At 40.6% G+C, this 24,665-nt stretch overlaps 1 protein-coding gene across 2 annotated transcripts; it reads right to left on the minus strand.

Moving 5' to 3' along the window:
* Positions 3,962-14,663, minus strand: SRP19 (signal recognition particle 19). 2 transcript variants are annotated; one of them, XM_003480888.4, is made up of 5 exons: positions 14,341-14,663; positions 13,646-13,721; positions 9,960-10,031; positions 9,760-9,871; positions 3,962-7,573 (listed from the first exon to the last, which is right to left on the minus strand). In XM_003480888.4, exons 1-5 carry the CDS (start codon positions 14,379-14,381, stop codon positions 7,440-7,442), a joined length of 435 nt encoding a protein of 144 aa, XP_003480936.1. In that variant the 5' UTR covers positions 14,382-14,663; the 3' UTR covers positions 3,962-7,439. The 2 variants fall into 2 exon arrangements, with proteins under 2 accessions (XP_003480936.1, XP_003480938.1); XM_003480890.4 differs by having other exon boundaries at positions 3,962-7,605.

The following is a 24,665-nucleotide window of genomic DNA, read 5'->3' on the forward strand; positions in this document are numbered from 1 at the left end:
GGAAGGGCAGTGGCTGATGGGGGACCATGGGCTTGAGGTGGGGTCAGCTGTACTGCTTTCTACTGGCATGATGCATTACACACAGTGTCACATAGCTATTAGTTAGTGTTATTAGTGCATGTATGTATATTTTGATGTAGTCAACACCTCTTATATGTGCCTCCAAATCATTCTGTACTTTAAGAAGAGACCACGAAAGGAAGAACTTGGGGTTTTATTAAAAATGCCTATTTCTGGAGGGTATACTTTTTTGGTCTGCTTTATCTCCTACAGCTGCTTATACAGGTCTGTATGTCTGTGTTTCAAGTAACACAGTTCACATTCTTAGCCATCACATAGTACAGTTCTGTATAATCCAGTGGGAGAAAGTAGGTATATTTGAAAATGACCACGATTATAGGTTTTCCTGGCTCCTTTCTACAATATTGCTTATGAAATCTCTTTGTAACTCACACCTCAGAGAATTAAGAGCAATAACGAGGTTCTTTGGTCAAATCAGTGGTTCTCAAACTTTAGTGTGCATCAGGATTTATTTGGTGGGGGGAGAGGAGCAGGAACTGGTAAAACAGATTGCTGGCCCCATCCCCAAAGTCTGATTTAGGAAGTCTGGGACAGGGCTGAAAAATGTGCACTGCAACAAGTTCCCAGGTGCTGCTGATGCTCCAGAAACCACACTTTGACATAAACCTGCTCGGTTAGGTTAATGCTATCTTTACGCTTATCATACAGACAGGTTTTCAGGCCTGGCCGCACATTACAATCACCTGAGTAGCTTTCCAAAAACTACTGGTATCTGGAGTTCCCGCTGGGGCACAATGAGATCAGCTGCATCTCTAGAGCGCTGGGATGCAGGTTCCATCCCTAGCCCGGCACCATGGACTAAGGATCCAGCATTGCCACAACTGCAGCAGAGGTAGCAACTGTGGCTCTGATCCCTGGTCTGGGAACTTCATATGTCGCAGGGCAGGCAAAAATGAGAAAGAAAAAAATATTGATATCTGCCTCCACTACCAGAAATTCTGACACTAATCTACTATATACCCAGAAGCCAGCATTTTAAAACTCTTCAGGTGATCCTAATAGATAGCCAGGGTTGAGAACCACTGTTACAGACTGTGAATAAGGTCGAGAGTCTCAAGGCCTGGAGAGCTTGTCTTAGTTAATTAGTTCACCAGGCATGAGCTTCCTACTGGAACATACTGCAAATTGAGTAAGTAGCTTATATACAACAGAAACAAACTCACAGATTTCAAAATAAAACTTACTGTTACCAAAGGAGAAACTGGCGGTGGGGTGGGGGCAGGATAAATTAGGAGGATGGGATTAACATATATATACTACCCTATATAAAATAGATAACTAAAAAGGACCTGCTGTATAACACAGGGAAATCTACTAGCATATTCTATAATAACCAAAACGGGAAAAAAGAGTGGACATATGCATATGTATAATGGATTCACTTTGCTGTTCACCTGAAATGAATACAATATTGTAAGTCACTATACTCCAATAAATTTTTAAAGAGATAATAAAAGTAAATGAAAAAAATTAATTTAGTACCTTAAAACAGCACAAATGTAGCTTACAGTTCTGAAGATCAGACAGCCAAAACAGGGTGGCAAGACTGCATTACTTCTGGAGACTGTAGAGGAGAATGCATTTCTTTGCTCCTTGCAGCTTCTCCGGGCTGCCGCCATGCCTCCATTAGGGACTCCCAAGTGTGCTGACCGCTACTTCCCTTTTATAAGGACGCCTGTGATTACACAGGACCCACCTGGATCACCTAGGATACTCTCTCCAGCTCAAGATCCTTCATCTCATCTGCAAAGCCTTTTGCCATGTAAAGTAACATAGTCACAGGTAGTTTTTTTCCTTTTTGCCGGCAGTGGTGGGTGGGGGAAGTGAGCCCCACATTGTGCTCATCCCACCTAAGTCTCTCTTTGGGTACAGAAATTTCATTCTAGTTACCTCTAATGTCAGAATGACTGCAAAGAGCATTTTAATGTTGGGAGAGAATTTTTTAAAAAAGGGTTGAGTGAAGAACTACCCTATTCCCATCTAAGTAACGACTGGAAATTTATCCTGTGGAGGTAGTAAGGGATCTGTGGAGTGGGGGACAGAGTTTGGATAGAGTTAGGGGAGAGAATTTGCATTAAAAACAGGATGGAGGAGTTCCTGTCATGGCGCAGTGGTTAATGAATCCGACTAGGAACCATGAGGTTGCGGGTTCGATCTCTGCCCTTGCTCAGTGGGTTAACGATCCGGCGTTGCCATGAGCTGTGGTGTAGGTTGCAGACGAGGCTCGGATCCCGAGTTGCTGTGGCTCTGGCGTAGGTCGGCGGCTACAGCTCCGATTCGACTCCTAGCCTGGGAACCTCCATATGCTGCGGGAGGGGCCCAAAGAAATAGCAAAAAAAGACAAAAACAAAACAAAACAAAACACAAAAAACAAACAAACAAAAAAACAGGATGGAGTGACTAAATGCTGAGACCCATTTCCCCCATCCTGCCTTCTCCACTAGGCTCTCCTGGGAGCTTGTCTGACTTTTCAGAGCAGCCTAAGAGAAAACTCCTCTAATCTTAGAAAATTTGCCCCACATGTCTCAGCCAGATAGCCCTTTAGTGAATCTCACAGTCTGCAAACCTTTCTTATGTGCTCAGAACTTCCAGGCAACTTTTTGGGTTTTTTACTCTTAGGAAAAAAAAAAAAAAAATTAGTCTAAGGAAAGCCGCTCAACACAAGGACATAAATAAAAATAAAAATTTTTAAAAAAAGGGACTTAGCAATAAAAGGATAGAAACCATACCTTCTGAGAAAGAAGAAATTATATCCATGAACTAGAATGCTAGACAAAAGAAACATTCAGGTAACACAAGAGATTACTGAAGCTGAAAATACAAGAAAAATGGAATGTTCAATAGAAGGGTTGGAAGATAAAGTGGAGGAATTCCAGGAAATAGAAAATAAAGGCAAAAAATGGAAATAAGAAAAAAAGAAAGTTTTAGGAATCATCCAGCAGGTTCAATATTCAAATAAGGAATTCCAAGATCAGAAAAGGGAGAAAAATCATCAATGAAATTTTAAAGAAAATTTCCCAGAACTGAAAAAGACACATTTCCATATTGAAAAAGCCCATTAGGTACTCAGCACAACAGACAAATGAAGACTCACACATGAAATATTGTGATATTTCTGAATACTAAGATGTTTCAATAAGAAAAATACGAGTCACAATACATCATGAACTAGAATAGCTATAATGGTCATCAGAAGACCATGAAACAATGCCCTTCAACTTCTGAAATAAAACGATTTCCAGGAGTTTCCATCATGGCGCAGTGGTTAATGAATCTGACTAGGAACCATGAGGTTTTGGGTTCGACCCCTGGCCTTGCTCAGTGGGTTAAGGATCCAGCGTTGCCGTGATCTGGATGTAGGTCGCAGACTCGGCTCAGATCCTGCATTGCTGTGGCTCTGGTGTAGGCTGGCAACTACAGCTCTGATGAGACCCCTAGCCTGGGAACCTCCATATGCCACGGTAAGTGGCTCTAGAAAAGGCAAAAAGCCAAAATAAATAAATAAATAAATAAAAATGAAATGATTTCCAGTTGTAATTCTATCCCCATCCAATCAATGTGAGGTAGGATGATGAGTTTCAGATATGCAAGGTCTAAGAATATTTACCTTCCTTCCATTTTCCCCAGAAAATATCCTGAAGAATGGACTACACAAAACAAGAAAGTAACCCAAGAAATAATGCCCAGTATGCAGTAATGCAGGATATCCAAACAGTAAAGCAGTGAAGTGAGTCACACTCCCAATGACGGTGAAGAAAAAACCCTGAGGGAAGATGTGCACTGAGCTGAAAGAGTAACTGGTAGTTATTAGAGCCAAGTGAATGGCTCCAGAGACTTCTTGATGAAAGGAATATACTTGTTGTGAACAAAATTTTTTTGCATTTTTATTTTTTTAATTACTCAATGAATTTTATTACACTTATAGTTGTACAACAGTCATCACAACAAATTTCACAGGACTTCCATCCCAAACCCTCAGTGCATCCCCCTACCCCCAAACTGTCTCATTTGGAAACCTTAAGTTTTTCAAAGTCTGAGTCAGTATCTGTTCTGTGAAGAAGTTCACTGTGGCTTTTAGATTCCACATGTAAGTGACAGCATGTGATGTGGGTGTCTCATTGTCTAACTTTACTTAGCATGATAATTTCTAGGTCCATCCATGTTGCTGCAATTGCCATTCTTTCTTTCCTTTTAATGGCTGAGTAAATGAACAAAATTTTTGAAAGGATATATATATTTTTTGGTATTTTTTTGGCCATGGCATGCAGCAGCTTGATATGGGATCTCAGTTCCCAGACCAAGGCTTGAACCTGGGCTGCAGAGGTGAAAGTGCTGAACCCTAACCATTGGACCACTAGGGAACTCCCTGAAAGGACATTTTGACAACTGATGATTTGTGGCTGAGTTAGTGCCAAATATTCAGAAAATTAAGCAAATAAAAATAATTAGCCCCAAGGAAAACAAAAATAATCACATCATACTTGAGTGTTCCCAGGGATCAGCTGGGAACCTTGAAAACTGCATTCAAATTCTGGGCTGGGACAAGAGACTGTATTTTCACAAGCTCCCAGAGAACAGTGCTGCTGGACCCTTGACCACACTTTTGAGCAGCAAAGGTACTGCATGGTTCAACTATGAATGGAATATAGGATAATAATATACACTCTGAATTGTGACTAAAATTATAAAATACAGTTGGTAGGATGGAAGAAGGGAAGCATGCATGCCTGTCAGAGTTAGTAAAAGGAGGAAAATGAAATCATTTTCTCCTTCAGATTGGAAGTTAATGCCTAAAACCGAAACTATTAATTAAAACTAGCTGGCAGAGTTCTGGTCCTGGCACAGGGGAAACGAAATCTAACTAGGAACCATGAGGTTTTGGGTTCGATCCCTGGCCTCATTCAGTGGCTTAGGGATCTGGCATTGGCGTGGCTGTGGTGTTGGCCAGCAGCTGTAGCTCTGATTCAACCCCTAGTCTGGGAACCTCCATATGTCGTGGGTGTGGCCCTAAAAAGCTAAACAAAACAAAACAAAAAAACCGTAGCTGGCTCTTTCTACACAACGATAATAATAAAAGTCCTTAAAAGGCAAAGGATGTGAACATAATTCACTGAAATAAATACAAATTTCAACACATGAATCAATGCTCAGTCTTGCTCATAAGAAATTATTCTATTTTTCACTTGATTGGCAAAGAAGCAGTTACTCACTGATTACAACAATGTGAAGCAACAGCAATACAGTGTTACAGCAATAGTTCTGAAACCTTTTCTGACAATCCTTATTGTGCCATAACTAAACCATTTTAGATTCCTCATCTTTTTGCAACAAATCTTTTAAGTTGACTCAGCTGGTATCCATTCTCAACAGCTCTCTTCCCTGGGTGCCTCTTTCAGAACTGAAAATGCTGTCTTTCACTTTCCTAGCCTTCCTTACAGCTGAAGATGGCTAAGTGTCACAGCTCTTGACAATGAAACTTAAGCAAAAGTTGGCCAGGAGGGATTCTGAGAAATCTTTGGCTTTCAAGGAGGGAAAAAAGTGGAATACTGATAAAATGTCAGATGTGGTATAAGCCCTTTTACAAGTGTATGGCATGAATAGTGGAGTAAAAAGATACGAGGGCATCACTAAGCAAATGTACCGCCAATTTTTTTTGTAAAAATTAACTCCTGCTTAAGCCTCTGTTTTCTGTTACACGGCCAAACACATTTGTAGATGATGTACTTTCCCAAGAGGGCTGCTCTGAGTCACGACTTGCACCCCTGTGTTTATTTATGTCCAATATATAAACTGCTATACTATGTCCACTATAAAACATATTAACAGAAATTGTTAGAAAAAAGCTAAGCAGCAATCCTAGTACTTCTTCTTGCATACCAATGCATCATCTTTATACAGCCTGGGTGCGTAACTCCTTTCAAAGCTCCGAAACTCTTTAATTTTCACATTTTTTTTTGCTGCCGCACCTTCAGCATAAGGAAGTTTCTGGGCCAGGGGTCAAATTGGAGCCGTAGCTGCCAGTCTACACCAAAGCCACAGCCACACTGGATTCAAGCCACATCTGCGACCTGTGCTGCAGTTTGTGGCAATGCTGGATTCCTAGCCCATTGAGCAGGGGCAGGGATTGAACCTATATCCTCACAGAGACAATATTGGGCTGTTAACCTGCTAAGTAAGCCACAATGGGAATTCCTGGCTTCATTCACTTTGTAATCACCTGGAATTGTTTGATCTCATGCAATAAAAACTTAAAGGAACTGGGACTTAAAGGACATGAAGGGGCTCACAGCATTCACCAATTTAAACCAGGCCTCAGCAAGACAGGAATCAGGAAGCTCAAACTTGTAGACCATTAGCTATTTTAGTTCCCATCATGATCTGTACTTCAGTCTCTACTCCAGATTTAAAATTCATGAGAAATAATCCATTGGCTCAGTTTGGGTCATATTCTCTGGTCAGAATGCAGTGCTGTAATTAATAGCTCTTCCATAATTATATGGAACAAGAGAAGACGGCTTCCCCAAGAGATACTCAGCAGACAAAAAAAAAAAAAAAAAAAAAAAGTCTAGATAAGGAGCCTCTCACATTTTACATAAAATCACCACTTTTGGAACAGTGCTTTGGAATAAAGTCAGGATCACCAATCCAATTTAGTTTCTTAAGAAAAATGTATCTCAAAATACTGAAGCAAGGTAATTTTAGAATGCCAATTATAATAATGCTCTTAAGTCTAAAAACAAACAAATCTAAAGCTTAAACTCCAGGATTTTCCAAACTAGTAACTGAACAATTCAATTACAGTAATTGACTAAAAGAATATGATCTACAGATTAGCTGTTTATAGGTCTCCAAGAGGATTTAACCACTTTCCTCTGGTTTTAGGCTCACACTAAGCTTCCACTACTCATTTTATTCTCTTTTATCTTCTCTACTGGCATTAAATAGTTCATAAGCAAAGGCTACAAAGTCGCTTTCAAATTTTATTTCATTAACTTAAGATGAACAAAATGTGTATTTCAAATCTTACTAAACTGAAACATGTTTACAAAGACGACAAACAAATACAGGATTTCAGGTAACACATGGTAGAGTCCACTGTCCATCTAAAATTATGCTTCTTTCTTCCACAAAAACTGCATTGAAATGCAAAAAAAATTTTTTTTAACTGCGTAAGAGCTAGATGCCAACTTCTGATGTAAATTTATTTCACTGTAACTTGGATGCTGAAGCTGGGAGGCACAAATATTCATAGTTCAGTTAAAGGATGAAAACAAAAAGCTTCTGTTTCCTTCAGACACAAATTGGAAGCCTCCATTCTACTCTTACAGTAGTACCACATCCTTGATTCTCATATCAGGTTACTTCTTCTTCTTTCCTTTCCCTTTTTTACTTCCCTCTCCTTGCTGAAGACTTTGGTCACCGCCTCCTGTTTTTTGTGTCCTTGTTTTTAGTTTAGGTATCATTTCCGCAGCATACAACATTACTGACTTACCTAGGAACCAAAAGTGAGGCTCATTGTATAATCTGAGAAATAAGACATCGAAGGTTATAAAGTTCAAGAAATCATCACATCAAGAAAATGAGAAGAATTTAAAGGGAAACAATTAAATGACTATGAAGACAATGACTGGCTCAAGTAGGAACCTTTCTTGAACAAAATGTATTAAGAACAATGCTGGAGATATTAAAATGAACAAACATTTTGTTTTATCTGAAACAAAAATTTGGATCTTGCTCCTAGTAATTGACTTGAAGATCAAAGAAGAGTATATCGAAACATAAGATGGAAACGGAGTCAGGAAAACACTGTATTCTAAGCTAGGAAATAGCTCCTCAGTCCTACGACAAAAACGAATGTCATTTAGCTACAAAAGATGTTACTCATCTGCCCAAGTGATTTATGCATACATGGACCCCTGATTTGCCAACAATCACTTCCTCTAGCTCCAATCACTACGTTCAATACGCCCAGCCTCTCAGCTTTTCTCGTTTTACTTTTTCCTTCTCTATTTACTTACTACTTCCTTTCTGGAAACAGGAATCAACATCTTTTCAGTTGTAATTGTTACATTTATTTTATTAACTGTTTTTATTATTCTGGTCTAGGCAAAAAGTTGTGGGGTTTTTTTTGTTTTTGTTTTTTGGTCTTTTGACTTTTAAGAGCTGGTACAGGAAGATGCCAAGGAGAAGAAAACACACACTGGAATGAACTACCTGTTTGTTACTCCTGAGTTAGACCCTTAAGTTTCTAGAAATAGCTACCAATCTTGACATGTTTTGGCATACAATAACCAATTATTGTAATCCAACTAAAAACAAGTCATCAGTTTGGGGTTACTGTGTCAAAAAAATTAATAACGCCACTTAAAAAAATTAAAACATACTTTTTAGAAATAAAAAAATCTAGAAAATTAAAGAATAACATGTAAACAAATACTTATCTTCTCAATACTCAATATTTTAGAATACTGAGGTCCAGTTTTGTTTGGTTACTTTTTTTTTTCTTTTTTTGCCACAACCACAGCATTTGAAAGTTCCTGGGCCAGGGATCGAATGTGAGCTGCAGTTGCAGCAACACCAGATCCTTAACCCACTTCACCAGAGTGGGAATTCCCTCTATCGTTGTTTCTTCTTTAAGAAACAAAATACTAGAGATAATACTACAGTCTTCTCTGACCATCACACCCCTGACCTCACTCCTCACCCCTGCTTGCCAGTAGGTTAAATACTATCTTTTTTTTTTTTTTTTAGGGCCACACCCACGGCATATGGAAGTTCCCAGGCTAGGGGTCGAATCAGAGCTGCATCTGCTGGCCTATGCCACAGCCATGGCCAACGCCAGATCGGAGCCTCACCTGCAAGCTACACCACAGCTCAAGGCAACGCAGGATCTTGGAAACCATTGAGCAAGGCCAGGGATGGAACCTGCGTCCTCATGGATACTAGTTGGGTTCACCGCCGATGAGCCACGATGGGAACTCTTTAAATACTCTTTAGACTTGGTGTTTCCTTCCAGTCCATTTCAAAAATGTTTGTATATAATATTAATAAACAGTAATATTTTGTATTTAAATTTATACTTTAGTGGAACCACCCTATAACTATCTCTTGCTTTTTTCATTCAACATGGGTTTTTAGATTAATGATAGAAATTAGTCACAGACCAGAGTTACTGTCGTGGCACAGTGGAAACGAATCCGACTAGGAACCGTATGAGGTTGAGGGTCTGATCCCTGGCCTCACTCAGTGGGTTAAGGATCCAGCGTTGCCGTGAGCTGTGCTGTAGGTCTTAGAGGTGGCTTGGATCTGGCGTTGCTGTGGCTGAGGTGTAGGCTGGCAGCTATAGCTCTGATTAGACCCTTAGCCTGGGAACCTCCATATAGGGCAGGTGCAGCCCTAAAAAGGCAAAAAAAAAAAAAAGAAAGAAATTAGTCACAGACCTTAAGTGTCTTTAAGATCTGAAATAGCAATAATATCTGACCATTTAATAATTTCACACTCTAAACCTGGGAACAATGATAGACTTTCAGCAGCTATCTCAATCAGCATCAGTCTTTTCTTTAATCTATAAAATGCAAATTATGTTTCTGACCTGTCAAAAAGTCAGTTTTAAAACATTTTTTGCAGTGTAGCAGAATAACCTATCCCAAATTTTATTCATTTATTTCAAAAGCTTACGTGATGGGAACTGTACAAGACAGAGGCTGCCATCTTCCTGTTTGAGCTGGACTCGGACTCTGCCCCTGTACTGAAGATCACGATTCCACTCTCTAGAGTACATCTTATTTTTCTAACATTAAAAAAAAAAAGAACAGGCTTTGAGAAAGTTATTATGTCAATGAGATGAGCACAGAAAACAGTGAAGAACCACATCATACCTCAAGAAAGACATTAAGTCCAACTGCTGAGCATACATCTTGAATCTCTGTAGCTGTAGGATTTTCAACAGCCTGAAAAGTTAAAAACAGAAACACTCAACAGTTCAGCTATAAGTGGATATTTGCTACAGTTGTGTAAATCATTTCAGATATTATGATCCGAACACATAGCAAAACCCTAGGTTTCTTTTTTTACTAGGTACAGTTGTTTCCTCTATAATTGTTTAAATTCTTGGGAATCACAATGATTCATACTTGTATGTCCATCTCTCTTCCAACAGAACATAAATTTCATAAATTTCTCTGTTTTGTTCACCACTATATTTCCTAGCATCTGGCATGATGCTTGGAACATAGTAGGTGCTCAATGAATACTGGTTACACAACTATTACAGATACAACCACCTTAGAAAACTGTTCGGCAGCATCTACTAAAGTTAAATGTATACATTCCTTACAGCCATGCAATTATATACCATGGAATACCAAGTATATCATGCAATTCCACTGCTAGGTACATATCCAAGAAAAACATAAAAACATATTCATTATTTAAAACAATCTCAAGAATTTTAAGAGCAGCACTATTTGTAATAGCCACAAACTAGAAACAGCTTAACTATCCATCAATAACACAATGGACTGTGGTACATTTACACAATGAAATACTACAGAGCAGTGGGTTTTAGCATGGTAATTTTGTCCCCTGACATTTAGCAATACTTGGAGCTCTTTTTATCTTTAAAATGAAGGTGGGTAGGGCACTGATTTCTACCGAGTAGAGGCCAAAGATGCTGCTAAACAACTCAAAACACAGCACAGCCCCCACAACCATGAATTAGCTGGCTCAAGATGTCAAGAGAGTGGCTGTCAGGAAACCCTATTACACAACAATGAGATTTAACAAACTATACTCAAAAGTGCAGATAGGAGTTCCCGTCGTGGCTCTGTGGAAATGAATCTGACTAGCATCCATGCGGATGCAGGTTCGATCCTTCTGGCCTTGCTCAGTGGGTTAAGATTCCAGCGTTGCCATGAGCTGTGGAGTAGGTTGCAGACGTGGATCGGGTCCCATGTGGCTGTGGTGTAGGCCGGCGGCTATAGCTCTGATTGAACCCCTAGCCTTGCGAAACTCCATATGCTGTGGGTGCGGCCCTAGAAAAGACAAATTAAAAAAAAAAAAAATTAAGATTTACTTATGTTTCTGAATATATCCTATAAGCCAAATAAAATTAAAAACAATTCAATCATTCCCCAAATTGTCTGAGAGCTTGCTACTAGAGGCCTCAGTCAGTGAGACTTGATGTTAAGGATTACTGTGAATCTGTGCTTTGGCATCTTTTCTTTTTTGCCTTGTGGCAGCTAAGTAAACTTTATAGATTTAAGCAGTAAAATGGGAGATATTAAATAACACAAATATAATGTAATGCTTCAGCCCAAGTTCCTTATAATTTTCATTAGATTACAAAATGTAAATGACTCTTAAAAATAGAAATATGACATTAATTTTGAAAATAAAAAACTACAAAGACCCTTCACTTGGCACTAGGCACTTTCCAAACTTAAGCCACCAGGCTTAGATCTTGGGTTTTTCTTTTTTTGATTTTTAGGGCCACACCTGTGGCACATGGAGGTACCCAGGCTAGGGGCCCAACTGGAGTCACAGCTGCCAGCCTATGCCACAGCCATAGCAACACAGGATCCAACCTGTGTCTGTGACTTACAGCACAGCTCACGGCAATGCTGGACCCTTAACTCATGGAGCAAGGCCAGGAATCGAACCTGCAACCTCATGGTTCCTACTTGGATTCGTTTCTGCTTCGCCACAATAGGAACTCCTGATCTTGGGTTTTTCTATTTAAACAGCACAAAGGAGAAATCATCTCTTTTAGAACTATAAACATCTACTTTTAAAAAGCATTAATTTTAAAGTAACATTACCCCTCTCAAAAAAAAGATGAAGGTGGAGTTCCCGTCATGGCTCATGAGGGGACCAGGATCCATGAGGATGTGGGTTCAATCCCTGGCCTCGCTCAGTGGGTTAAGAATCCGGTGTTGCCGTGAGCTGTGGTGGAGATCACAGACTCAGCTCAGATCCCGAAGTTGTTGTGGCTGTGGTGTAGGCCAGCAGCTATAGCTCTGATTGGATCCCTAGCCTGGGAACCTTCATATGCCTTGAGTGCAGCCCTAAAAAGTGAGGGAAAAAAAGTGATGATAATGGATATACCTTTTATAAATTTCAACACATCTGCATTTTCTACAAGTCTTGTTTAAAAATTCAATTCCGGAGTTCCCATCGTGGCGCAGTGGTTAACGAATCCGACTAGGAACCATGAGGTTGCGGGTTCGGTCCCTGCCCTTGCTCAGTGGGTTACCGATCCGGCGTTGCCGTGAGCTGTGGTGTAGGTTGCAGACGCGGCTCGGATCTTGCGTTGTTGTGGCTCTAGCGTAGGCCGGTGGCTACAGCTCCGATTCGACCCCTAGCCTGGGAACCTCCATATGCCGCGGAAGCGGCCCAAGAAATGGCAAAAAGATGAAAAAAAAATAAAAAAATAAAAAAAAAATAAAAATTCAATTCCATTTGGGGCATATCATACAGTGCCATAATGTTGGTCTCCTTTATTAAGGGGAAAACTGTCATAACCTTGCTTTAAAATTATATATATGAATATCCACAATCCCCCCCAAACTTCTTTCAAACACACACTCATGAAGAAACACTTAAATTTTCTCTTTTTTTGGGGGGGGGGGCGCTGTGTTTGTAGGCATGTGGTAGCTCCCAGGCCAGGGAACCAACCCCCACCAAAAATGCAACCAAAGCTGCTGCAATGACAAAGCTGGTCCTTAACCTGCTGTGCCACAGGGGAACTCTCACTTAAATTCTTTCGGTTATGGAATTCCCATCGTGGCACAGGGGAAATGAATCCAACTAGGAACCATGAGGTTGTGGGTTCAATCCCTGGCCTTGCTCAGTGGGTTAAGGATCCAGCAGCATTGCCTTGAGCTGTGGTGTAGATTGAAGACACGGCTCGGATCTGGCATGGCTGTGGCTGTGGCTAGACTGGCATCTGTAGCTCTGACTGGACCGCTAGCCTGGGAACCGCCATATGCTGCGGGTGCAGTCTTAAAAAAAAATAAAAATAAAAAGTCAATTCTTTTAGTTATGAATCCATGCCCTTCTTTTTTTAGGGCCACACCTGTGGGCATATGGAAGTTCCCAGAATAGGGATCCAATCAGAGCTGCAGCAGCGGGCCTACACCACAGCCACAGCAGCATAGGATCCCAGGCATGTCCAAGACCTACACCACAGCTCAAGGCAACAACAGATCCTTCACCCACTGAGCAAGGCCAGAGATTCAACCTGCATCCTCATGGATACTAGTCGGGTTAGTTATTGCTAAGCCACCACAGGAACTTCGAATCTGTACCCTTCTGGTTTCACCATTCTTTTCTTTTTTGATTTGTGTCATACCCATCAGAGCTGCAGCTGTGATTCCACCAGAAGTAGGGCAATGTGGGATCCTTAACCTGCCCCGCCACAATGGAACTCCTGGTTTTGCCATTAAGGAAAACACCCCAATTCTTGCTTGCTGTTCTCCTCAGGCCAACAAGTGAAAGAAAACTTTGTGTCTCTAACAGGACAACCTCCCCAGACCCTCAAGTCCAAAGATTCCAGCCTGCTTACCTTACTTATGGGAATTCGCCTCCCCTCCGCAATGGTCTTCTTGTTATTTAAATATGCAGGATAGATACAAATGAACCTGCCACAGGAAAAACCCAGCTGGCATCACTAGAGCAATATTTTCAAAAATTCATTCATTCGTCATCATTAGGACTACCGGTACACATATACTATTATTTACTTTTTTCTTTAAATTGTCTCCCCACTACTTAAAAGTAACCATTAACTTATTACTTTAGATGTTTAAAAAAAATCACTTGCTAGATAACATTTAAACAAAAAATACTGCTCAGTGAGATACAAAGTCGCTGTTGAGTTGGGTACAAATGCCTGTCAAAAATTCCCGAGGGTGGGAGCCCGCTTTCTTACACAGAACGTACGGTGTCACAGGTATAAAGGACTCGAAAGAAACCAAATAAGCCTTTCCGAACGTACTAACAATTACAAGAGATTTTTTCATTTTGTGACTACTTAACGTAATGTTGACGTAGCATCCAGAGCCCTTTGTCTCACGTACAGGTAAATAGTGAGCTACGTAAAGTCGGAAACTAGGGGCCCTGCGAACAGGCTGGCGCAGCTGGCCTGAGGGAGGCGAGGCCTGGGGTTCGGGCCGAGCTCCCCCGGCCTTTCTCGCGGCTGCTGAAGGCGCTGCAGCACCGGCGAGCTTGCCTCGGGCCTCTTCCTCTCTCCGGACCCACCTGTCCTGGTCGGCCGGGGACCGTGCGGCGGCGCAAGCCATCTTCACTCAGGCCCAGACAGTGCCAAGACACGACCAGAAGAGGAAAAAAAAACAGCGGAATCTCCACTAGGAGAGGTTCCAGGCCACCCCGTTTCCGGCGGAAGTCCAGCCCACCGAAAACGCCTACGCGACCGCGGCTTTTCACAGTCGGTCTGTTCCAGCACCTGTCCCTAGGCGCCAAGATTGCTAGTTTCTGACGTGGCGATGCAATCTCCAATTCTCGCGAGACGACCTGAGAACGCGACCAACTCCTTCCTTTCTCAAAGCCGGCCTTTGGGGCGCATGCGCGACAGCTAAACTTGGATTCCACGTTCATGCTCTTATCTGAATTCAATTCTACGCTGAGTTTTGTGCTAAACTCTCTCCCACTTGGAGTAGGGCCCTACGCCACAGTAATCTGTGAATTCCGAGCAGGTTGTTAGAGTAAGCAAATTTTTAACCGCTTTTGGGCCCTGCAGCTTGCTTTCAACTTGGCAAAAAAGCATTTTTATGGTGTGGAACTGGCTAAATTACTTGCACTGTGACTATACACCTTTCAAAACTTCTACCCTAAAATTCACTATTTTTATATATTTTAGGTTAATTGCAAAGCACTATTTGAGGATTCTGTTCCTAAACTAAACACACATTCATTCCTATTTTCTTAGCGGCTGCTTATTAAAAACAAAAACCAACAAAAAGGGGGCAAGGCAAAATAGGTATTTTCCCTTTTACGGATGAAAAAAAAAAAACAAAATAAACAAGTCTTCCCAAAAGCTTGAGTCTCAGTGATGGGTAATTTGCCCATTATCATCGTACTAATGATGGCTGAGCATAGATGCCCAGCTGGTCTGACTGTAAGCTCCTGACTTTTCTCCATCCTCTCAATTCCTGCCTCTCAATCATCCTTGTACTAGTGCCTTAGTACCAGATATAAATGTTTTACTTCTTTCTAAAGTGAACAAGAGTCCTGTAAAAAAATCTTCATGCCTGGCCAAACCAAACATGTAGGGATGAAATGAATCCAGACTTTGAAATAGATGGTTCAGGACTTCACTTTCATACTTTAGTTGCATCACAAGAAAATTCACATACTTTAAGAAAATCAACATTTTATGTTACCATAAATACGATATATAGAAAAATGTGATATATAGACAAGGTGTGAAATGAACAAGGCAGTCTTAGGTTTAATACACACATGCAGTAGTTTACAGTGGGGTTGTTTTTTCAGAGCCATGTAAGTAATTTGAGACAAAAAGACCAATATTAAAAGTGGTTATAGTTCCTGGTTTATACATAGGGACTCAATGGGGCCGATGTTTTTGAGTGGCATTCCATGCTGTAATGCCTGTTTAACTCTACACTATTGTTAAAATATTGTAGGAGTTCAAAGAGAAGGGGAGGGCGAGTGGCAATATTGTTACCACACTAATGATTATAAAACAAGTGAATACAAAGTTTTAAAATGTGGATGCTTGCGGAAAAGCGAGTTAAACTAGAGGATAAAGTGGTACACAGAAAATTGCAGAGATGATGAAAGGCCTTCAGGAATTGACCGTACTTTTTTCAAGTGTAATCAGTATTCCTCATATAGATGTGCCAATAAATTCAACCTAACAACCTTGGTTGAGGCTTTTGGGTAGGGACGGGGTTCACAAAGGTGGAAAGCAAAGATCAAGGTGGGCAGGAGAAATTTCGCTGAGATAGTTGAATAAGACTTGAAAGCAGGATGAGAGGGATTAAGGAAGAGATGTGATGTACAGTCAGCTCTCTGTATTCATGGGTTCTGCATCTGCTGATTCAACCAACCAAGGGTCAAAATATTTTTAAAAATTATTTTCAGAAAGTTTCAAAGAGCAAAACTTGAATTTGCAGCATGATGGCAACTATTTACCACTATTTACATAGTATTTACATTGTATTAGGTATTATAAACAATCTAGAGATGACTAAAATCTGCAGGAGGATATACGTAAGTTATATGCAAATACTACACCATTTTATATAAGGGAACCCCTTTGAGCCCTCATCCTGAGTGGGCCTTGACCTTAACCCCTGTTCTGTCTTTTTATCTTCCTAACTCAGTTTTAGCAAGAATCCTACTAAGTATATTAGGGTTCTTCACAGAGAACCATTACGACATATACAGATATATGAGGAGATTGTTAGAGGAACTGACTCACACCTTTATGAAAGCTGAGACATGCCACGATATGCTACCTCCAAGTGGAACCCAGGAAAGTGCAGTTTGAAGGCCTGGGAAGGGGGAGAGTTGATGGTGTTAAGTCCTGGAGTTAGGAGATCTGAAAATCTGGAGCTCCAATGTTGGAGGGCAGGAAGAGGTGGAAGTATAAGATCAAAAAAAAGAGAACTCGCCCTTCTTCACCCCATAAGTTCTGTTTGGCCCTCAGTAATTGCATGATGTCTTCCCACATTGATGAGAGCAGATCTTTGTTATGCAGTCTACTGATTCAAATGCTCATCTCTTCCAGAAACACCCTCACAGATACACCCTGAAATAAAGTTTGAATAGCTGTTTGGGCATCTCTCAGCCCAGTCAAGTTGACACAAAATTAACCATCACAGTAAGTTTAGCAAGTCTCCCCACCTTGCTATCTGATCACCCTCACTAACTGATCAAATTTCTCATTCTCAACTTCTAAGTCCATGGCCTACCTTCAACAAGAATCCCCTTACCCTTAGTAATTTTCTATGATTCCCTCACTTTGCTCTTTGGTTATAGATATCCAGCCATCTTTGCTGCATTTGGAGTTGAGCTGATCTCTCTCCTCTCTTGCAATATCCCTGTTATATACTCGGGATAAATAAAGTCTTCCTTACCATTTTAACCAGTGTCAGAGTAACTTTTTCTTTAAAAGCTTCCTCATAGCAAGGTAGGACTTCTTACATTCTGGCTGGCTTCCTGCAGATCACAAAATGGAAGCTGGCAGGATTTTTTTAAATTAAAATTTTTTTTTTTGCTTTTTTAGGGTTGCACCCATGGTACATGGAAGTTTCCAGGCTAGGGGTTGAATTGGATCTACACCTGCCAGCCACAGCCACAGACACAATGCGGGATCCAAACCGCATATGTGAACTACACCACAGCTCATGGCAATGCCAGATCCTTGAGACACTGAGCGAGGCCAAAGTTCAAACCCACGTCCTTATGGATACTAGTCAGATTTGTTTCTGCTTTGCCACCATGGGAACTCCTGGCAGGACTTTTAAATGCCTGGTTTTGTAACTTTCTCTATATTCTATTGGTCGAAACAGTCACAGGGCCAGCTGAGATTCAAAGGAGGGGTAATAGGAGTTTCCGTCATGGCACAGAGTAAAAAAAAAAACCAGACTAGTATCCAAGAGGATGCCAGTTCAATCCCTGACCTTGCTCAGTGGGTAAGGATCTGGTTGCCGAGAGCTGCGGTATAGGTGGCAGATTCAGCTTGGATCCCTTGTTGCTGTGGCAGTGGTGTAGGCTGGCAGCTGCAGCTCTGATTTGACCCCTAGCCTGGGAACCTCCATATAGGGCAGGTGCAACCCTAAAAAGACAAAAAAAAAAAAAAAAAAAAAAAAAAAAGACAAGAAAAAGGAGGGGTAATAGGCATCTATTACAAAAAAGATGTAGTATGAGGGATATTTTCCCATCTTTGGAAATGTGATCTACCACAGAATCAGAAGTCAGTTTCCACAGAAGATGTAGAATTTGCCCTAGGATAATGAAATGCTAGGTACACCAACCTGATCTAATGACACAGCTTTCACTGTTGCGGGGGAAATTCAGAGCACAACATGATGTTTATGACTAAGTTTTGTCTACATTCCATATCGAGCCTCTGTTGGATCCATATCTATATCCTGGGGTAGGAGGGTACACTGTAAGTAAAATTTCTTTTAATGAAACTTTCATTACAAATCCTTTAAGGTATTTGAAAACATGAAATACGGCTTTGGTACACTTCTAGGGAAATGTCGATACCAAAGTAGAGGACAGGTGTTCTTCCCACTTACAGAGGAATAGAGTGCAACTTCTGATGCCAAGAACCCTGACAGTGTGGTCCCCACTTAGGCACCACCAAGATTTTGGATGGTGTCTGATGGAGAGGGCCATTTTGGTAAATCTGATTGGATTGAAAAGAGATAACATGAGAATACTTACTGAACTGAAGACTCAAGATTGAAAAGATTCAGTATTAAAAGACAGGGCTGTAGAAAAAAAGACACACAGCTGGACTTATGCCAGTAAAATTGCTTTATTTCAAAGATTGAAAACATAAACCTAAAAACATGAAGATAGGAAATAAAAGTTGCCTATACTGGAAAATAACTCAGATTGCTACTTGAAGTTTTTAGCCATGGTAAACATTAAAAGTTAAAGTTTTGGAGAAAATGAATTGTGACCAAAGTTGTGACCAAATTATCCTTTGTGTGATGGAAAAAGAAAACAATTTTAAATAAGCAAGAATTTAGAAAGTATATTTCCAACTTTGCTTCTCTGGGGAAAAAAAAAAACAAAACAAAACCCAAAACTATTTAAGGACATACTGCAGCCAAACCAAATTATGCTAATATAAGGAATTGGCAAAGGATTTCCTTTGCAATATAGAGCAAACAGTGGTGAACATTTATACCTAATTTATAACTAAATTCAAATAATTATTACTAATGTGGGGAGTTTCCTGCTGGTCCAGGGCTTAGGACTTGGTGCTTTCACTGCTTTGGCCCAGGTTCAATTCCTGGTGTGGGAATTGAGATCCCACATCAAGCTGTTTTGTGTGGCAGCCAAAAATTTTAAAATGTGATGGTGAAGATAATTGCGATTGTTTAAAGATTCTGAAAGTTAAAAACAAATGATTACCACTTGAACAGAGACTTTACAAAGGACTTAGGTTCCAATTGAAACAGCTGTATGCCTGTTTCCAAAGTAATTTAACTTGCTGCATCTCCAGGGTTTTCATAGGACCTTGACTTGCCTTTTTCTGCCTTCCAACTTTCCTTTGGTCTTCCCCATCTCTGTTCCTCAATTCCTATTCCCGTGTACCCCAAGAATCCCAAGTTCTTGCCTGTCTTTAGCAAACCTAAGATTTTCTCTAACCCTCCTCCCACTCAAACTCCAGGCTGGGCTTTACAGATCCCAAACCCATCAAGGTCCTCAGCTAAAGATAATCACCCTTGAGAATTTTCCCACAGCAAGAGCCACCCTTTCTGGAAGGAGGTTGTGGTTTTAAATAACTCTCCTTTTGATTTGTGTGTGTAAAATACTGATAGTCTCACTAGTTCCACGGTTCTTGTCAGTACCTTGGTAATTTTGTTTGATATATTGAAGAAAGTCGTAACTGATGTTTCATTAACATTTGATGCTTTTTATTGAGAATTATACTTTGACATAAATTTATCTTTACTGTTTTCTTTGCATTTGGCTGTGGTTGTAATTTTAGTTTTATTCATTTGGGATAATTTTAAGTCTGTCTTCTATTAATGACATATATTTGGAAGATTTTTAAAAATTTGACTCCAACCTGAGAGCAGTTATTTTACCATATGCGCTTAGTCCACTTCTTATTTGGTATCAATGTGTCATTATATGCTTTTTTTGTGACTAATTCCCCCTTTCCTACTTTCCCCATTCTTTGTTATCTTGTTCAGGTATTCTTAGTTATCTTTTGACTAAAGATTTGGATGGAATTTTTTTTTTCTTTTTAATATTTGGGGTTACCACTAAATAAAAAAATTAAATTTGTACTTTTCCAAATTAAAATAGTATATTTTGACACTGTTTATTTAAGATTAGAGATTTAGGGAGTTCCCACTGTGGCTAAACAGGATGGGCCATGTCTTGGGAGTGCTGAGTCATAGGTTTGATCCCTGGCCAGGCACAGTGGGTTAAGGATCCGGCATTGCCTTGGCTGCAGCTTGGATCTGATCCCTGGCTGGTAACTCCATATGCCACTGGGCAGCCAAAAATGGAAGACCCCCCCCCCAAGAAAAGATTACAGATTTAGCATGTTTTTACATCTTCCCTCCCTTGTAAATCATTTCCTAGTTTGGGTTGGAATAATCTGGCATTTATGATCATTAAAATAGTTAAGTATTTCATCTTTTCAGGTCTTTTTTTTTTTTTTTTTTGTCTTTTTGCTATTTCTTGGGCCGCTCCCGCAGCATATGGAGGGTCCCAGGCTAGGGGTCGAATTGGAGCTGTAGCCACCGGCCTACACCAGAGCCACAGCAACGTGGGATACGAGCTGCGTCTGCAACCTACACCACAGCTCACAGCAACGCCGGACCCTTAACCCACTGAGCAAGGGCAGGGACCGAACCCGAAACCTCATGGTTCCTAGTCGGATTCGTTAACCACTGCGCCACGACGGGAACTCCAGGTCTTTTTTTTTTTAAGGGCCCACCCGCAGCATGTGGAGGTTCCCAGGCTAGGGGTTGAATTGGAGCTGTAGCTGCCAGCCTACGACAAAGCCTATGCTGGATCTGAGCTGCATCTGTGACCTATACCACAGCTCACAGCAACTTGGGATCCTTAACCTACTGGGCGAGGCCAGGGATCGAACTGGATGCCAGTCAAATTTGTATCCACTGAGCCACGGTGGGAACTCCCCATCTTTTTAGTTTTGAGTTACATGGACATTCACATTGAGATTCATTATTAGATTAACAATTATTTACATGTTTATTCAAATTTAAAGGTTTTATTGCTCAAATTGTTTCCTTAATATTTTCCCAGTTATTTAATTGCTCAGGTAGCAGGAATACTATAATAGAGACATGTCATAGATTCCAGTTGCCCAATGCTTTTGAAACACCCCTGGCCAACTTGCAGAATTCCTGCATTATGTATCCAACTTCCTTAGTGGAGAAACCACACAATCAATCTTTCCCAGACTCCACAGGCATGTGGCATAGCTTCTGCCAATCATGACTTGCCAAGCAAGACTTCAGTCTAGAAGTGAGCAGTGTGAGGAAGCAAGTGCCACACAGAACCTTAATTCTGGGGGGAAGGTGGTGTCAGAGGGTTCTGGAGTTTAGGGGCAATAACTAGGTCTTTAATGATGGAGTCTCACAGTATTGGGTATTGGGTATTGTTTTTGCTGTGTCATTTCCGAGACTGACTTTCTGGCCTTCATACTGCTCCTGTGAGCTACCTACAATTTCTTAAATGAAGGTCTTGTCTTTCAGAGAAGCTCTTGTTAACAATTATAATAAGAATCCCAAATGATACAAGTATTTCAGATAAATTAAATGCTAGTTTGGCTGGTTTTGGCCTTCTTGGATAATATTTCTTTTTTGGCACTTGGTACTTGGCAGAGTACCAATTTTATTTTTTTCTTTTTTAAGGCAGCTTATTCTTCTCTCCCCACAATGTTTTTTAGAAAGCTTTCTCTATATTTAAAATTAAAAAACAACTAAGAGGTGTCTAAATGTAGTTTTCTGTTAGTTTCAAGTTACTTCAGGAACAAAGTGGATTTAAGGTTCACAGGTACCCCAAACACAAGGGAAAGTAGAACTAGGTCCCAGAACCGGCAGGGACTGAGGTAACACCAGGGGCTAGTCACTCTCTCACTTGTTCTTAATGCCTCCTTCCCGTATCTGTTCCTTCTCTCTCTACTGACCGTCCTTCTCTTAGCTTCATGAGCCCAGTCCTAGTGATCTCAGCTTTAACTCTACAAGATCTTTCAGTTCCAGCACTCAATCACCAACTACAAATTTCCTTTGTGACTCATTTCAAATTGGCTGTCTTTTTAAGACAAGTCTTACATGTCTTGGTCACTGGTCAGTTAATAAGTCTGCCCTAGGTCAGATATCTGCTTCTGGTGCCTGGTCCAGGGGAAAGACTGGATACGGGATTTAGTGACCAATAGTAAGACTAAGTGTCTGGATTCCAAAAGGTGGTACTGTAGGTGAGGCTGGCAATGTTTTTTTTGTTGTTGTTGTTTGGTTTTTTTTTTTGTCCTTTTGCCTTTTCTTGAGCCGCTCCCGCGGCATATGGAGGTTCCCAGACTAGGGGTCCAATCTGAGCTGTTGCCACTGGCCTACGCCAGAGCCACAGCAACGCGGGGATCCAAACCGCGTCTGCGACCCACACCACAGCTCATGGCAACGCCAGATCCTTAATGCACTGAGCAAGGCCAGGGATCGAACCTGCAACCTCATGGTTCCTAGTTGGACTCGTTAACCACTGAGCCACGACGGGAACTCCAAGGCTGGCAATGTTTGCAATGTTCTCAATAGTTAATTTTCACTAATGTTACTTTATATTCAGTGGTCACCTTTACTAGCATAATGTTGGGTATTTTTAATTAAAAAAATAAGTCTCATAACTTGAAGAAAATAAGCAAATAGTCACAAATGTAGAGTTATCCTGAATACCATAAGAAAGTGTATTTAGCACCAAGAACAATATTACACACAAAAAGACCTATACAGGTTGAAAGAAGCAGCAATGGTCTAACAAAAACCAGAATATAGTTTTATAGACCACAGGACAGAGTTAGGAGAATGGCAAGAAAATGAACTGGTGTTTACAGGAATCAAAGACCAGAGGTTTCAACACTACAAAGCAGTATTTAAAAGTAGCATAATATGCAGGAATTAGAAATTAAAAAATAATTTGTATACCCTATTTCAGCCATCATGACTTTTGAAAATTTATTTTTGTGTTGTAAGTTTAAATGATCTGACTATGCAAATATTTTTCAGTTCTTGCAATTTACAGTATGCATTTCTGGCACTATGTTCTTTTCCTATTTTAGGTAAAAAAAAATCCTGTGATAACATGAATTCAGATATAGTGCAACTGGCTCCCTTCTTCACCAAGATTCAGCCCTTCTCATTAACTTTGTGGAAACACAACCTAATTTACAGGAAAAAAATTTTTGACTGTACTTAGTGTAATTTGATCCTTTCGGGCTTATCTTTTATCTCATTATTTCCCTCTTATTATCTTTCCTTCTAGTACAAGGTAACTTGTAAAGTTTATTCTCAAATACCAATTTGCCACAGTTAACTCATCGCTCTTTGTATACTAACAAACTGGGTACATTTCTCTTTCACCTGAAACCCCTGCCCTCACTTCAAAGTTCTCTTTTGTCTTTTTCTAGGGGGAGTGTCTTTTGATCTTATTGGAAATAAGATATTTTTGAAATATCTAGATATGTGCTGAAATTATTGCCTTTTCAATAACTGTTCCAAAGGCAACATCAGTCAATCATTCAGCTACAGTCATTGTCTTTAGAATTACCTGTTCATTCATGTCTGGTAAATCTGTCTACTATTAGGAGTTGAGATGAACTGTATCAGATTATACAGCTCAATATTCAAATCTTTCAAGCCTAAAGGAGAGGGAAGTTTATTTTTTGGTATACTTAGTCAGATGATGAGAGCAGTTGATGAGATGAATAGCTAGGACAGAAAGCAGTCCTCAAGGAGCTTCACCGTTTCAATACAGGGGAGTAGTTCTGAGAGTGTGGTTCCAAGACCAGCAGCATCAGCAGCACTTGAGAACTTGTTAGAAATGCAAATTCTTAGGTCTCAGTCAGAATCAGAAAGTATGGGGGTTGTATCTCAATAAGCATTTTTGGTGATTCAAATGCATTCTAGTTTGTAAACCAGTGCTTTAGGAGTTCTGTTTGCTGCAGTCCAAAGCCAGAGAGGGCACTGCCTTACTTCTCTAAACAGGCAGTGCAACTCAACTAATCCCCAACTCTTAACTCGGTACGCCATTTGTAACAAGCATCAGTTTGGAATATTTGGCCTGTCATCGGTTACGGCAGCACCCTGTGAACTTCTAAAAGTAGAACTGAGATTTGTTCCTTTACCAATTCAGAGCCATTATCTCAACTAGAGGGTCTCAGACAGCAACTTTTCCCTCAATGGTCAATGTAGACCTATTGTACCTTCTCCCAGTAGGTGTTGCCTACTGGAATTCCTGAGTTTTCTGGCCTATGGAAGGCACCTTGTTTTCATTTTCAGTCTCTCTCTTTTATTTTTTAATTTTTTTTTTGCTGTTTAGGGCCGAACCTGTGGCACCTTGGAGTTCCCAGGCTAGGGGGTCGAATTGGCACTGCAGCGGCCAGCCTAGGCCAGAGCCACAGCAACTCGGGATCCGAGTCTCCTTTGAGACCTACACTACATTTCATGGCAATGCCAGATCCTTAACCCACTGAGTTCGAGGCCAGGGATGAAACCCCCATCCTCATGGATCGTGGTCAGGTTTGTTAACCAGTGAGCCACAAAGGGAACTCCTATTTTCAGTCTCAATAATATTTTTTTTTCTTCTTTGAGAAAGGCAATTTT

This window comes from Sus scrofa, chromosome 2 (genome assembly GCF_000003025.6).
Source record: "Sus scrofa isolate TJ Tabasco breed Duroc chromosome 2, Sscrofa11.1, whole genome shotgun sequence".
NCBI lineage: Eukaryota > Metazoa > Chordata > Mammalia > Artiodactyla > Suidae > Sus > Sus scrofa.